Source organism: Sarcophilus harrisii, chromosome 2 (genome assembly GCF_902635505.1).
Source record: "Sarcophilus harrisii chromosome 2, mSarHar1.11, whole genome shotgun sequence".
Classification (NCBI taxonomy): domain Eukaryota; kingdom Metazoa; phylum Chordata; class Mammalia; order Dasyuromorphia; family Dasyuridae; genus Sarcophilus; species Sarcophilus harrisii.
In genome coordinates, this window is record NC_045427.1 from 346,102,529 (window position 1) to 346,118,145 (window position 15,617).

A 15,617-nucleotide genomic window follows, 5' to 3' on the forward strand; every position below is an offset into this window, starting at 1 on the left:
GAAAAAGAGAGGTGAACAGAGATGGAGAGTGAGTGCCGAAAAATCGAGGTACACAGAGATATACTCAGCCTGAGAAGATAAAGATAAAAGTGAGACTCAGAGTGGGATGGGTAGGGATCGAAAAGAGAGGGAGTAAGAAGGGAGGGAGATACAAAGGGAGGGAGAGAGGCAAAGAGGGAGCAGAGGCGGAGGCAACTAGAAAACTAGATTCCGCCCTCCCTCCCTCCTTTCTCTCCTCCTTTCTCCCATCTTCTCCCACCCCACCCCCCAACCCCCAGCGCAGGGACTGCTGGAACCTGGTGGAGCGCGTTGTTGCTTTAAGACCGCCTCTGTCCGCAGCACCCGGTGCCTTAGAAACAAGTTACATATATGGGGAGCTGCAGCAGGCGTGCTGAGTTTAGGGCTCTGGGAGGCTACGAGCTCAGGAAAAAGTGTTCTCCCCGCGAGACGCGGAGGTTTTGACCTTGCAAGGGGAGGAGCTGAGTTTTAACTGCTGGCATTTGTTGGGCTGCAAGTCACTTGAGTCTCGGCTGCGGCGCACCGCTCCGTTCGTTCGGGCTCGGCTTAGCCTTGCTGTGGGAAAGGGGGGGCTCTAGGCCCGCCAAGCGCTGCCCATGGGGCGGAAAGCGCGCGACTGCCCGCGCCACAGCCCCGGGGCGCCCAGTGGGCTGCCCGCTTAGGCACTGTCTTTTTCTCCCTGTAGATCCGAGGGAGCCTTTGGACAGAGGAAGAGTCCAGGCTGCCCCCCAAGGGTTCTCTTCTCCAAAACTGGTGCCGGACCCCAGCCGGACTAGAACTAAAGGAGTAGAAGCCCTCGCTCCCAACTGGCTTCTGGGGACTGGGAGCTGAGCCTGAGGCCTCTGGGCCCCCGCTACTGCCGCCATGGATTCCTTTAAAGGGGGTATGGGCCTGGAACGGCTACCCGAAGGACTTCGGCCGCCGCCTCCCCACGATATGAGCTCCAGCTTCCACCTGGCCCGTGCTTCTGACTCGCGAGAGCCTCTGGAGAATTCGGCAAGCGAATCTTCAGACACCGAGGTCCCAGGTAACACTCTCCCCGCCTCTCAGACCCACACTCACCTCCACCCTACCCCGCCTTCACTTCCTTCTCCTCCTTCTCCCCCCAATTGTGACCTCCTTGGTAAACTCAGAATCCAAGATGTAATGAGGACTGAGACTTGGGGAAAGAAAAGCATGGGGTACAAGAGAAATCCCGGCCAGAGAGGCCCGTAGATAAAGAGCAGCCATCCTAGGGTACACTATTCAGTGCGGAAGCATGACTGTCACCAAAGCTACGAGTGCGTGGGGAACTTGTGCAGCCTTGACAGCACCAACGAAAAGTCTTCTGCCCAGGCTGGCTGCCCCCGAGTGTTCCAGAGAGGAATTAAAATATTACTGATTACGGAGACGACCCTGGCTTTTCCCTCACTTCTCTCTTTCCCGGAAGGGGAAAAATTTTTCACATACACCACAAAAACATCGAACTCTTTTAAACATGTTTTTCTTTTCTTTCTTTCTTTCTTTTTAAAATTACATTACCCCCTATTAACTAAAAGGAAAAAAAAAAGATAAAAACAAAAACAGAGAAACCTGGAGAGGGCTAAACAGTCTGTATTCTCCGGGAGCAAATAATAAGCCCCGATTGGTTTTGCAAAGCTGGCTTTTCAAGCAAATGGGAAGCCGGTGATTTTAAAGGATTTGATGTGGAAAGGAAAAAAGAAGAAAGAAAAAAAACTGACAAAAATCTAGAAAGATACATGAGTAAGAAAGAAATTTAGAAAGGGGAGAGACAGAGACAGAGACAGACAGAGATAGATAAGAGAATGAGAACAACACGGGAATTAAATGTTTTAAAAGGGATAAACAGAGAGGGAACAGTGGGAAAAATGAGCAAAACTGAGTAAGAGAAGATTAAAGTTCTGCCCTGGGTCTTCTTAGGTGCGGTTCCGAGATTCAGGGACCAGGGAGGCCAATATTAGGCGGGATCCCCAAGGCCCAAAACTACCGGGGCTTCGGGCCAAGCGCCCTCCCTCTTGCCCTCCTCAGGCAGAGAAACAAGCAGCGCTTGCATGGTGTAACCTGAGCACCGGAGAGAGGAGGGGGAAAGGTCCGGAGATTTTTCAATCAAGTTCACTGTAGTTGTTTGCGCCGGACTTTGGGGATGCCGAATGTCTCCTTTTTAGAATTTAATTCTGAGACCTGTAGGCAATCCTTTTGTTTCCAAAAACTCAGAAATGGGAGCTAGAGAGTTAAGTAGATTTTGATAGACAGATTGCTCTCTCGGGCTAAATGTTAGCTCGCTGGAGGCCCTTGGGAGCCAGCCCCACATGCTCTATTTTCCAGACAGGGAAATCCTCCTTTCACCCAGAGGGAGGAAAAAGAAAAAGGAAAATTGGTTTTCAATTAATTCATTTAATTTTTCATTTAAGCGCATTTTTTTAAAGTTGCAGAGTATATATGGGAAGGTTAAAGGGAAGAGGCGCAAGACAAGCACAAAACTTTATGATGATTTATTTACTTTATATTTATGAAAGTTAAAATTCAATTTAATTCACTCTTCACAGTCCAGAGTTCCATGCTAAATCAAAGATAAATTCCCCCGGATAGCCAGGGAAGAACTGCCAGGTTATTTTCTACTTGTCTTCGACAAATCCTTGCTCATACAAATTATCAGAATTAAGTATTTAGAAAGAATAAAGGATAGCAACGCTTTTGTCAGTCTGTAACAGGACCTGGTGTCCTGGTTGTGGAAACACAACTGGTTGTGTTTCTCTTCCCCCAAACTCCCATTCCCTTATCCCAGTTATATCTCCGTAATCGATATATATTCTATATATGTGTGTTTCTATGTCTATCAGTGGGGACTGGGTGTTTTCCTCTGTGTGTTTTTTAATTATAAATGCCTCTGTTTAGCTTTCTGAAAAGCCTGTGCTTTTATTCATTTGCGTGTTTCTATAAATGCCTATTTGGATTTGTGTGTGTTTCTCAGCGTGACTGTAAATATATGTATATTTTTTGTGTGTGTTGGAAAGGTTTTTTTCTTTTGTGTATCTACAATGTGGGCCTGTGTATTTGGCGCCTGTTTTTCTGCATTTCTCAGTTTGTGTGTCAGTAAATGCCTATTTTCCTTCTTTTATTTGATTCTGTTATTGGTGTTTCTCCCTCTGCTGTATTTCCAAATATCTGGGATTTTCTAATGTTAAGATTTTGTCTGTTTCCATGTGTTTTTGTCTTGGACGCTCTTTTTATTCCACTTGTGTTTCTCTGTATATGTTTACAAATGGCTATGCGTTCTCAGCTTATGTCTTTATAACTTCTTGCCGATGAATGTTACTATAAATGTTTTCATGTTTGTCTGTCATTATTTTTCTGCGTTTGTAGGCTTCGGTGAATTCATGCCTCTCTATTTCTCCGAGATTTTTGTGTTTCTCTAATTGTTCATCAGTGCTCTTCTATTATGTACTTGTATCTATGAATGTCTTTCTGTGTTTCTCCATTTGTGTCTACAAATGCCCATGAGTGTATTTGGGTACACAAATACTTATGTTTCTCTGTGTTTGGGTGTCTCTTAACTATGTTTGTGTTACTCTGTGCTTGTTTCTGGTTGGGTATCTAGATAGACCTAAACTCAAGTATTTTTCTCTCACTTTCTATACTAGTTTTATCTAGGAGTCCAGGATATATTTGTATCTATGTCTTCATTTTCATTCCCTTGCCTGAAAAGTGAAGCCTGGGAGACTTCAGCCCAAGGAGAATTTAGATTTTCCTCAAAATACTCTTTACTATCACTACATCTCTGGGGGATTCTGAATTCTCACTCCCCCAGGGTGCTGGGTAACTAAACCTGGATGGGGAAGGAGGGAGGGCAGGTGCTAGGAGCTTGGGACAACAATTATAGGTTTGCTTAGAAAGGACTGGGTACTGCCAGGTTCACCTAGGAGTATCGAGTAATGGGAACAATAATTACGATTATGATATCGTAATAAGGAATAATAATTCAAAATACACCAGCTAATATTAAAACCTAAAGGAATAAAAACCAGTTAACAGCAGCAAAACAACAGTGTTGTCGCAACCAATAATTGCAGTAACAATTACAAGCAACATGTAATTTTGTTTCAGCAATGATAATAGTAGCTGAACCGAAATTAACAAAAATAATCATTATTAAAAGAACAATTGCTATTTTCCTATCAGAAAACAAAAGGAAAACTCTGCCCCTTTCCATAATGGATTCAGTGGTAAAGGTTAGCAGTGCTGTAATAGGTCCATTAGCATGCAAGAGAAGCTTGCCCAGGGGTCTTGTGGGCTCTGGGCGGCAGGGTTAGGGCTTCGAGCTGGCCAAACGGTTGTGTGATTCCTGTCTGGGTGGTGCGCCCTTGCAGAAAAGGAGCGGAGCGGAGAAACCAAGGGCAGTGAGGACGGAGGTGGTGAAGACCCAGCCAAGAAGAAAAAACAGCGCAGACAAAGAACGCACTTCACTAGCCAGCAACTGCAGGAACTTGAGGCGACTTTCCAACGGAACCGCTACCCAGACATGAGTATGCGGGAGGAGATTGCCGTGTGGACCAATCTCACCGAACCTAGAGTCCGGGTGAGCAGGCAGGAGGGGAGGGGAGGAGATGTACATCGGGGCGGGTGGGACCTAGATATACAAGATAGAGATATACAAGAGAAACAATATACAAGAAAGGTTTGCACCTGTTGGCAAGAAACTCCTAATCTTCGCCAAGCTTCAGAAACTGGTATCCAAGGGTCGAGAAAACCTCTATTCTAGATACACTAACTGGACATGGGGAACAATAAGGTGGGAGAAGAATGAGGCCCTACAGGCAGAGAAGCAAAGTCCATGGAAAATAGTAGTCCTGGTTAGCCATAGAGCTTTCCACCCAGCGGTGAGAGGGCATTTATCTCTAAGGCTAAGTTCTGGAACCTAGAAAGAAGCAGTAGCAGGGTTGAACTCCAAATGAGGATTGCAATCCAATTGGTTTTTTCCCCTACTTTCATTCTTCGTACATATGACCTCCTTGAAAACAGACAAAACAAAAGAATTTTTTTTCCCGTATGCTCACTCATGTTCCTTTTTTACTCTCCCAACTTCCTGAGGCAGAATCCACCGAGAAAAAGCCCCGGAAAACCCTGATCAGCCCAAAAGGTATTCATCACGGAGTAGTCAGAGAGAAAAGTAAGAAATTAAAGGGTGAAGAGGAGCAATTAGACCTGAGCACCCAGAACAAACATTGACTCTAGGCATCTCCAGGGGGTATACTGCTAGGGACCAAGTCAAAGGCCAGGTCAAAATTCTTCGGCCCTAGAAAATTATCTACCAATGTTTCTATGACTTCCTGAAATTCTTAGGGTCAAAACCCGCTTGCCATGGCCTAAAGTACAGACCTTCTGTTATGGGACAGCTTCCTACACACCCGAGTCTTACAAGAATGAGTCCCCCACACACTTCTGTTGGAAAGATCTAGGCCCCCCCCCCATTCCATCCCACATCTTCCCTGTGCAAATCCACTCACAGTCATCTTACCCTTCCTTTTTATCCTCCTGGCAAAACACATTTTCTTCAACTTTGTAGTGATATTCCAGTGCTAATCAGAAGGAAATGTACATGAGGAGTAAAAGACACAAGCACACCCAACTACAAACAGCAAGAGAGTTGGGGGGGGGGGGGGAATTCCTTTAGGATTCCTAAAGAAGGAAGGGAGAAAACCCGGGTCCAGCATCTAGCTGTATTTCCGTGCTAGACATATGAAATGCCTGCTTTAAACACAGCTATTTGTGAGCAGATAACTTTGGATCTGTTACTGTCCCTGGCACTTAGTTATAGAAAGCAGTAAATGCCAGGTGTTTGAGCCTCTTTTTCCTTTATCCTCTGATCCCTGCTACATATAGAAAGTCCCAGTCACTTACTGGGACACGGCATTGGGAGGTGGCAAAATTCGACTTTAACAAGGGCCCTTTGTTCCTTTTTTGGAAGGTTTTCTCTCATGGCACCTAATGCAAACCAAATTAAAGAACCAAAGGGCATTCCCAAGTCACCTTCTGACTCCTGTAGGGAGGGAGGATCATTTGGCTTAGGGACTGGGAGGGAAGGAGAAAGAAAGTCCAAAAACTATTTGGCAAGCAAGGCCCTAAATCAGAAGCTTCCCAAAGTCTCCGCTGCCAAACTGTGGCAGTAGGATCAGAAATGATTCGGCAGAGAAGAGACGGGAACAGGTCTATCGGCACCAAAGAAAGGGGTAAATAGATGGACCTGGGTATCAAGGCAACCTCCAGTAACTCTTAGGTCTCCAACTTGTTTGCACTAATCAGATAAAGCAAACTATTAACAGATAAACCCATTGCTGAGAGGTGAAGATAATACACCTCAAATCAACAACTTGTGGACTTGGGGCCCAGTGGCCTGAGGGTCAGTGGGGTCCCCAAGACCCAGACTAGGACTGGAAGCTAACTACAATTGGCCTGGACTTTTAAAAAAAAAAAAGAGTGAATGTTAGAACTAGTATTGTTCAAAAAGACTTTCTGTAGAAGGGCGCAGGAGATGTGGTGGAAGGTCTCAACGCAAAGCGCAGAATTCAGGAGGATGTGTATTACTGCAACAAGAATTTCAGGGCTGCCCAATCCTTGAATCAGCCGGTACTTGAGAGAGATACATACATACAGAGAAAAGATGGGAGCCGCCATTTCACTAGACAGGACTATTCCCAAGCTCCTGGGGAGCCGAGGGATAGAGATAGAGAGAAAGGAGATAAAGATAGATATTAAGTTAGAGAGAAGACAATTCTATCTGCACTGCCAGTGGAATTCAAAACTTAGAACAGAAGTCTAATGTCCCAGTCTTGCTTCTCTTCTCCAGTCTCCTCTCCAGTGGCTTTTCAGAAAAGTCTTACCCCCACTCCAGATCTTCAAGTATCCTTTCCCCCACCTCCTCCCCACCCCCCCACCCCCGCCTCGTTCCCCAATAAAAAAAAAAAAAAAAAAAAAAAAGGCGGCTTTACTGCCCAGTCAGCTCTCCTTCAGGGGCAGAGGGGATCGTTTATTTTCTGTGAAGGCAAATATTTGGATTAATCCCACGCAAGGGCTATAGACAGCCGCGACCAACTTCTCTCTGAATTAGGCTCACCTGGTCCAAAGTCCTGTTCAGGCCAAAATTTGAGAAGGAAAGGGACTCAAATTGGCTCAGGTTCGGTGGCTTTGAAACTGGGGGAGGGAAACTCGCCGAACACAAACAGGATTGAATTAGGTGTTTCCTCCTGATTCTCCCTCGCTTCTTTGCTTATTTTTTAAAACACTTTTCTCAACCATCTTAGGATGGCAAGTTTGGCCCAAAGTCTCATTAGTTACAAATCTCTACCGGAGAAGTGATAGTTTTTAACCTAAACGGACTAATCCAATTCCATTTTTATGATCTGTAACACAGTTGTGGTTTTTTTTTTTTTTTAATTACTTTGTAGGCCCCAAGATCAGGCTAGATATGATCTGTTACTGATCTGAGGAAATAGACATCCAGCCAGAAGAAAATAATAGAAAGCCGAGAAGGAGGAAGCCTTGAAATCTGTTTAAGCAAATTCTGTAGAGGAAGGGATAGGAGAGTAGGGAAGGATAAAGTAGAAAAGGTTTTTGTTTTGTTTTGTTTTGTTTTTTAAGGAAAGAGAGAAGTTTGGAGTTGAAGGGGCAGATAAAATCCGATACTGAAAGAAAAAATATAGCATATTTCTGGGCAAGAAAGATGAGGGTGATTTTGGAGAAGGACAAAGATCTGGTGTGGTGGGAAATGAAGAAGGTCTGGTATATGAAGAATATAACGATCAGAGGTAGAAAGGAAATTAAGAATAAAGAATACTCTTCTGGGAGAGAAGAAATGTCTGATAGAGGGAGAGATGAGAGTTTGGTACTGAGGGAGAATAATGAGGAACCTGGGGGGAGGAATAAAAGGAGAACCAGGGAAGGAGGAGTAAGAAAGTCCAATTTTGGAGAGGCTTCGAGAGAAGAAAGGGGGTTCAACATGGCATGGATTGGAGGACAACGGGTGAAAGGTGAAGATGGTTAGGCTGAAAGAAAACAGAGCCTCTCAGTCCAGATATACCTTGCCCCTCAAATAGATTTGACAGTGATGCGGCTCTGCCCTCTCCCTCTTCTTCCCTTCTCCCAGGTCTGGTTTAAGAATCGCCGAGCCAAGTGGAGGAAGAGAGAACGCAACCAGCAGATGGACCTGTGCAAGAACGGCTACGTGCCGCAGTTCAGCGGGCTGGTGCAGCCCTACGAGGATGTGTACGCCGGCTATACCTACAACAACTGGGCCGCAAAGAGCCTCACGCCAGCGCCACTGTCCACCAAGGGCTTCACCTTCTTCAACTCCATGAGCCCGCTGTCCTCCCAGTCCATGTTCTCGGCTCCCAGCACCATCTCGTCCATGAGTATGCCTTCTGGCATGGGTCACTCGGCAGTGCCAGGCATGCCCAACTCCGGCCTCAACAACATCAACAACCTAAACAACCTCACTGGCTCCTCACTCAACTCGGCCATGTCGTCCAGCGCCTGCCCCTACGGTCCGCCCGGCTCGCCCTACAGCGTCTACCGGGACACGTGTAACTCCAGCCTGGCTAGTCTCCGACTCAAGTCCAAACAGCACTCCACGTTTGGCTACAGCAGCTTGCAGAGCCCGGGCTCCGGCCTCAATGCCTGCCAGTACAATAGCTGACCGCGTGGGGAGGGGGCCGGGCCGGGCCCGGCCAGGGCCAAGCCGGGGAGGAGGCTCCCAATCGGACTACCACGGACCACACGTATCTTTTACTCTCCCCTCTTCCTTTCCCCACTCTGTTTTGTTGTTGTTTGTTTGTTTGTTTGTTTTTGCTTTGTTTTCTCCTCCTCCACTCTCCCTTAAAAAAAAAAAAAAAAAAAAAAGAGTCCGGAAAAAAAAAAAAAAACCACGAATAAATGGATGAGTTGCAATTTCCCCCTGGATTATGCGGGTTGTATGTAATTACTTGAACTTGCACAGGCGTAGTGAAAAGGCCACTTTCCGGAGATCCGGCGATGATAAAAAGTGGAGAGGGGACCGGAGAGAGGGAGAAGTGGTGGCCAAGGGAGGGAGGGGTCCGTGCCAGCACTATAGAGGGCGGGATGGGGTCGGGGTGGGGGGGTGGGGGGAAAAGGGGCGCAGGAGGTTGGAGAGTTTGCCACTGCGGGGGTGGGAAGGGAGGGGGAAGTGCAGAGCTGGGGAGCCTGAAGAAGAAGTTAACCTATTGGGGCTGAGACTTTTGCTAAGAGTAATGATGAGAGGACGGTCAACTTAACAAAAGTTCTATTTATATCTGCCATTACTGGGCGCTGGAGAATTGTCCGCGGCGCGGAGAATAAACTGTTTTTAAAATGCATGATTCTTGACTTTTTTTTTCCCTTGAATTAAAAGAAGTGAGGAAGAGAGGAGTTTGTCAAAAGACCTTCTCCATCTGGCCCCAGAAGCCCTCCAACAGCATGCCTAGATGTGCGCACCCCTAACTAAACTTAAGTCAAAGTCTGAAAAGGCATCCCCTCGTCCGTCCTCACAGCCAGTTTCTCGGTACCCAGCTCATGAAAGGAAATCCAGATCTGCAGTTTTCTCTGAGGTCAAAGCCTGAGTCCTGATAGCCTCCACTTTTAGCCTCTAAGCCGCTAAGCAATGATTTTGTTTTGTGTGCGGACCGAAAAGGAGGCTAAGAATACTGCGTCCAGAGCAGCCTAGTTCATGTCATTCATTGCATACTCGCTAGACACTTTGCTTTGCCTCTTTTCTCTTTTCTTATGCTCCATCAAGAGAAGCCCATGCATCTGGAGGGCCACCCTGGACTTTGACATTGCGGTTGATAGAACACAAACAAACCCAATTATTTGTCACTGTGCCAGAATTCTAGGTACCGTGGGCTTGCTACTCTTAAAAAAGAGACTTCAACTTGCACATTGAAGAATTTTGTGACTGTTGGTGTGTGTGTATGTGTACACACATATACATATAAACGTGTATATATGTATATAAAAACATATATACGATTTTTTACCCTAGGGGTCGGCGAGGGCTTCCAAAATTGGAAACCCTGGAAACAAATGTTTTCATCGCGTTCTCTCCTAGTTCGATGAAGCTTACTCAGAGATTTTCCCGGGGCATGTGACTTTGGTTACTATGTCTGAGCTTGTACTGCTCTAAAGTCACTGGAGACTCTGAATTACAGTAGAAGGAGGGATGATGAAGAGATAATTGTAATGATTGTTCCTTTATTCCCATCTCAGTCTCAACATTTTATGAGTCTCCGGCTTCGGTGGTGGTGGCCATTTGTAATCTTATGGCTCCATTTTACTATTAGTTTTCCGCGAAGCATAGAGAAGTTGAGGCGTCTACTGGCCCGCCTCACTTCAGTTCCCCAAAGCGCTCCCCAATCTCAGCTTTAAAACAACGAAAACAAAGCCTTGTCGGTGGCCACCAAAGATATCGTGGATATTTTCAACTGCCGGAACCCTGCTGAGGCTATATCCTGGTCAGGCCTAAGGAAAGGCTGAGACTTCTCTAGTTTAAGTCCTCCGGAACAATATTTCGATAGTCTCCCATTCCCTCCCTTTAGCCTCCCATTCCCTCCCTCTAGGCCCCCTCCCCCTTCCTTGCCTCCCACCCCCATCTTCCGATAGTTGCCTGGGCTCTGGAACCCTGGTGAGTAATTAAGCCAAATCTTTGGGAAGCTTAGTAGACTCGAACGTTCAGCTTGTCAAGCCTATTTCGTAGAAAATGAAGGGCAACTTCTACTTGCGCCTCCATCAAGGTTGTAAATCAGTTTGTAGCGTGTGCGCTCTGTTAAAACTTTGCACACCCTCTGGCTTCTGTCTCTGTCTTCATGAGCTCTTACAGCGCCCTCCCAGCTCCGCCCTCTTTATGTTGGATTTTATAGATAAATGTAAATATCTCTATATCGATCTATAAATGTACCACCATTAAGAGTAGTCTTAGCGTGGTTTAACATCTGGTGAACACTAATTTCTTCATTCCGCCTTGCTTAGGAAGGTCTTGGAAGCCAGAAGCGAGTGGGCGCCGCCAGAGCGGGTCTGTGGAGGGCTCAAGTTGTGGGAGATACTGTCTCCTAGCCCAGAGCCTGAGCTCCGCCCACATCGAATTTAGTTCTGGTTCGGGGTTCCGGGTCAGGAGAGGAAAGACTGAAGGCAATTTAACCAAAATCCGCCTGTGTAGAAAGGACACGGTTGCCTAGATTTGAGCCTCTCCATGCCCCAGTAATTCGACCTCCCTACCCCAGATCCCTCTGTTTTCTCCTGTTTTCTCTCCCTCTCCCCCAAAGGCGTCCTAATATGATGCAGGTTTACAGCTGCAGCAACTTTGCTTTTCTTTTGCTATTCTCCTCCTCCTCTTCCTTTTCTTCTTCCTCTTCCTCCCGATCACTCTTTCCCCCCACCCTAATGCTGCATGAGGGCAAGGGTCCGAGGTTCTGAGGTACGGGCAGAAAGAAGTAAATCAGGGACCAACTGCCTCCCAATCCAGTCTTTTCTGCTTTACGAGTTTATCGAAGAACTATAGGCTCACAGCGGCGCACTTTGCTTGCTTTTTGCTCTGAAGCCGCTGGGTTTTTTAAATACTCAGATTGAGTTAGGTGGTGCCTGGCCTTTAAAGACTGCCGCAGCCAGAAAAGCACTAATAGTTACCCCCAAGATACCAGACCCACCGAGTTTTCTTCATTCCTCCCACCCCGACTTTTCAAATCACAGCTGCAGAGAAAGCACCCGACGCCTGTTCCTGGCAGCAATGAGACAAGAATCAGATTGTTAGGAGAGGGGAGCGGGGAAACGCTGATGAGTTTAGCGACCGAGGGGTGCCGAAATTGAGAGTGACTTTGCCCAAAACGTCAGTAAAAAGTCAGAGAAATCTCCTTTGCGGTCACAGCCAGGCGGGATCTCTCCTGGCGTGTTCCGGGTATATTTCACTCCTCCTCCCAGCCTGAAACCATTCCTTTAACTATTGCTGGAATTGGAGGCTTAGATAGGGCTGATAAGAAAAAACAAACTTACAAACAATCCATTTTTTCTACTTTTCTCCTGGAGTTCAGTTTCTTATAAGAATCGTGCCCAACATCCGCAATTTGAGGCTATGTGTGGAAAGTAGTTATCCTACTTTCCCTTTAACTCCAAGTTCTCATCTGTTACTAAGTCTCCATCTTCCACCTCCACTCCCTTTTTGAAAATGACTGAATAAGGCCAGCTTGTAATTTGCAATCACAATTATTAATTAACAGTTATATTTTGAGATCAATTTGAATTCAGATTTTCCTAAACCGGGTCCAGAACTCTTGTTAATTATACCACCTAGCTGATCTAGGAGTAGGATGTTTTGGAGAATTGAGAATATGAATTGGCAACAGATTAGATTATGGAGGACAGGGTAAGGGAAAGAGGAGACATGGATGACTCCAAGGTTGAGTGGAAAGATAGTGTTGCCCTCAACAGAGAAGGGAATCTGGTGGAATTACAGATCAGGCACTAAAAGATCATCAGCATCAACATCAAGAAGGATTTATTCAGTGACTATTGTGTGCCAGGCTTTGTGCTGTGGACAAAGAAAGGCAAAAACATGGTCTTTGAAGAGCTCACATTCTAATGGAGGAGACAACATGCAGACAATTATGGATAAATAAGATAAATACAACCAATCACAGCCTTGCAAGACCTTCACAGTAAGTTAACATGACCCAATTGAAGATCTAGTAAAGGAAATTGAGAAGGATCAATTATATTAGTATAAGAATAATCAGAAGAAAGTATGAAAACCTAGAGAAAAAAAACTATCTAGGAGAAGATGCTCATCAAAAGTGTTAAAGGCTATAAAGAGTTAAGAAGGATGAGTACTGAGACAAGGATATTAGATTTGACAACTAAGTGATTATTGGCAACCTTGGAGGGGGAAGTTTCTGTTTAATGATGATGTCCGGACATATATTTTACATTTTGAGTTTTGAGATGTGAATGGAACATGTGAGTGGGAGTGTCCAAAAAGCATTTGGTAATGAATCTATAAAATTTAGAAAGATATTAGGACAAGATAGAAAAAGAGACAGAGAAAGGAGTGGAGATGAATCTAGAAATAGACAGAGATGAGAGAGAGAGAAAGAGAGAGAGAGAGAGAGAATGCAAAAGTTTTCTCAATTCAATGGGATAGGCAAGGAGTAGAGGATAAGGGAACCTCTTGAAAAGAGAAGGTATAAAAATAAGATGAGATTGATAATGAGGAAAAATAAGGAAGAAAATAAATAAAATAGCTTAGATATTATTGGAATGAATTTATTCATAAAATAGATCATTGTTTTGTATTGAATCCTCTCTTATGGTCTGCTGAACATAAAAAATTTTTATTCTCTTCCCTTTTCTAATTTTCTGTTTGTTTAAAATAAAATTTTAAAAATTAAGAGACAGAGAGAGAGAGAGAGAGAGAGAGAGAGAGAGAGAGAGAGAGAGAGAGAGATTTGGGAATCATCTGTACAGTCAATTGAGCCCACTGGAACTGATGAAATCATAGAGATAGTACGTGAGAAGAGAAGAGAAAAGAAGGCCGACAACAAAACTTTAGAGGACATTCATAGTTAGGGGATTGGAAATGGTTGATAATTCAGAAAAACATATTAGAAAGAAGTGGTTAGAGAGTTGGGAAGAGAACTAAGAGCCAAAGGAAGAAGAAGGTAGTCATGGTATCAAAAGCTGTAGAAAGGGCAAATAGTCTGAGGGAAAATAAAATAATTTTGATCAAAGAATGTCATAAAATAAAAAGGAAAGTTGGGGCTATCTAGTCCAATCTCATGATTTTATAGATAATAAAATCAAGCCTCAAAGAAGCGAATCCACCCAAGATCATATAGATAATGTCAAATCCAGGACTAAAACTCAAGTTACTTTTTTTTTTTCCTAGTTCTGTCCATAGATTCATTTGGATTCAAGTCTCTTACTTCCTTAAACAGTCATCAAGCAGCTCAAGTGAGTCAAGTCAACAACACTTTTTTTTTTTTTGTCTAATTATATTCCAATACATTTTACAATTTATTTATTTATTTATTTTTTAATTATAGCTTTTTATTTACAAGATATATGCACAGGTAATTTTTCATCATTGACCCTTGCAAAACCTTCTGTTCCAACTTTTCCCCTCCTTCCCCCCATCCCCTCCCTTAGATGGCAGATAGACCAATACATGTTAAATATATTAAAGTATATTTTTAAAATAACTTTTTATTGACAGAACCCATGCCAGGGTAATTTTTTACAACATTATCCCTTGCACTCACTTCTGTTTCGATTTTTTCCCCTCCCTCCCTCCACCCCCTCCCCTAGATGGCAAGCAAACAACACTTATTAAGAGTCTACTATGTGCCAAGTATTTTGCTAAACTTTGGGGATACAAAGAACGACAAAAGACAGGCCTTGTTCTCAAAGAGCTCTCATCTAATATGGGTAACATGTAAAACACTTTATACAAATGAGATATACAGCATAAATTGGAGATGATCTCAGAGTATTAAGAGAACATTGTGGGTGCTAGCTAAATATATATTGAATGAATGAATGGAGATTCTTCAAAAAAGGTCATTTCCCAATCAGAGAGAGGAATTCAGTCTTAGAACCTAGTTGATATATTGTGTTTAGCCATATACAACAGCAGAATACAACAAATATATACCAGTTCTGCTTGTAGGTTAAATGTTTTCCCTATAGTTCAATACAGAACTAAAAGTTTGGACAGGCACCATTATGTAGGATAACATAGAGGGTACACATCTTTTCATAAAAAAACAAGATCAATGATTTGATTTGGGGAATGTCTCATAAAAAAAAATTTCCATCTGCCAATTAGAGAGTCATCTGGGGCCACTGAGAACAAGAAAATTATCCAGCTTTACATAGCCAATATGTGTCAGACATGGGACATATAACATGCACATGTTGTTGTTGTCAAATTACTTCAATTGTGTCTAATACTTCATGACTCCATTTGGAGTTTTCTTGTTAGAGATAAAATGGTTTGACATTTACTTACAACACTGAGGTTGAGTGACTTGCCCAATGTCACACAGCTAGTAAGTGTCTGAATATTTGAATTCATGAATTCCAAATCCAGTAATCTTTCCAGTGTACCTTTTTGATGCCCTTCCATTATGCATATACCTGAATGTAAAGACAATTACATCATAAGTTATGTAACAATAGCAATTTGTAACATTTTCAGCTTTACAAAGTTAAACAATAACAACCTTATAACATAAGTGGGGATAATTTCATTTCCATTTTACAGATGAAAAAATTGAGGTTCGAGGAAGTTTTGACCAAGGTCAAAGAGGTAATTATTGTCAGAACCACATGTTGAATCTAAGTTTTCTTATTCTACGTGCAGTATACCTTTCACTATGATAGTGAATGCTAATCCAATGGACTATAGGCCCAATTACCATGGAGTTACTATAAGGTAACTCATTATTATTATGATAATAATAATTAACTCATTAAATAACAGTATTATATATAAACAAACATATGTTCTATAAATGAAACAAATTATATTTCTGGTACCCATGTACATTACTACTTTTCAAATGTAA

At 43.6% G+C, this 15,617-nt stretch overlaps 1 protein-coding gene across 1 annotated transcript; it reads left to right on the forward strand.

The window, feature by feature from the left end:
• Positions 1-333: 333 nt before the first annotated feature.
• Positions 334-8,865, forward strand: PITX1 (paired like homeodomain 1). The gene is made up of 3 exons (XM_003756453.2): positions 334-1,045; positions 4,386-4,594; positions 8,159-8,865. The coding sequence occupies exons 1-3, from the start codon at positions 883-885 to the stop codon at positions 8,705-8,707; spliced, it is 921 nt and encodes a 306-aa protein (XP_003756501.1). The 5' UTR covers positions 334-882; the 3' UTR covers positions 8,708-8,865.
• The last annotated feature ends 6,752 nt before the right edge of the window (positions 8,866-15,617 follow it).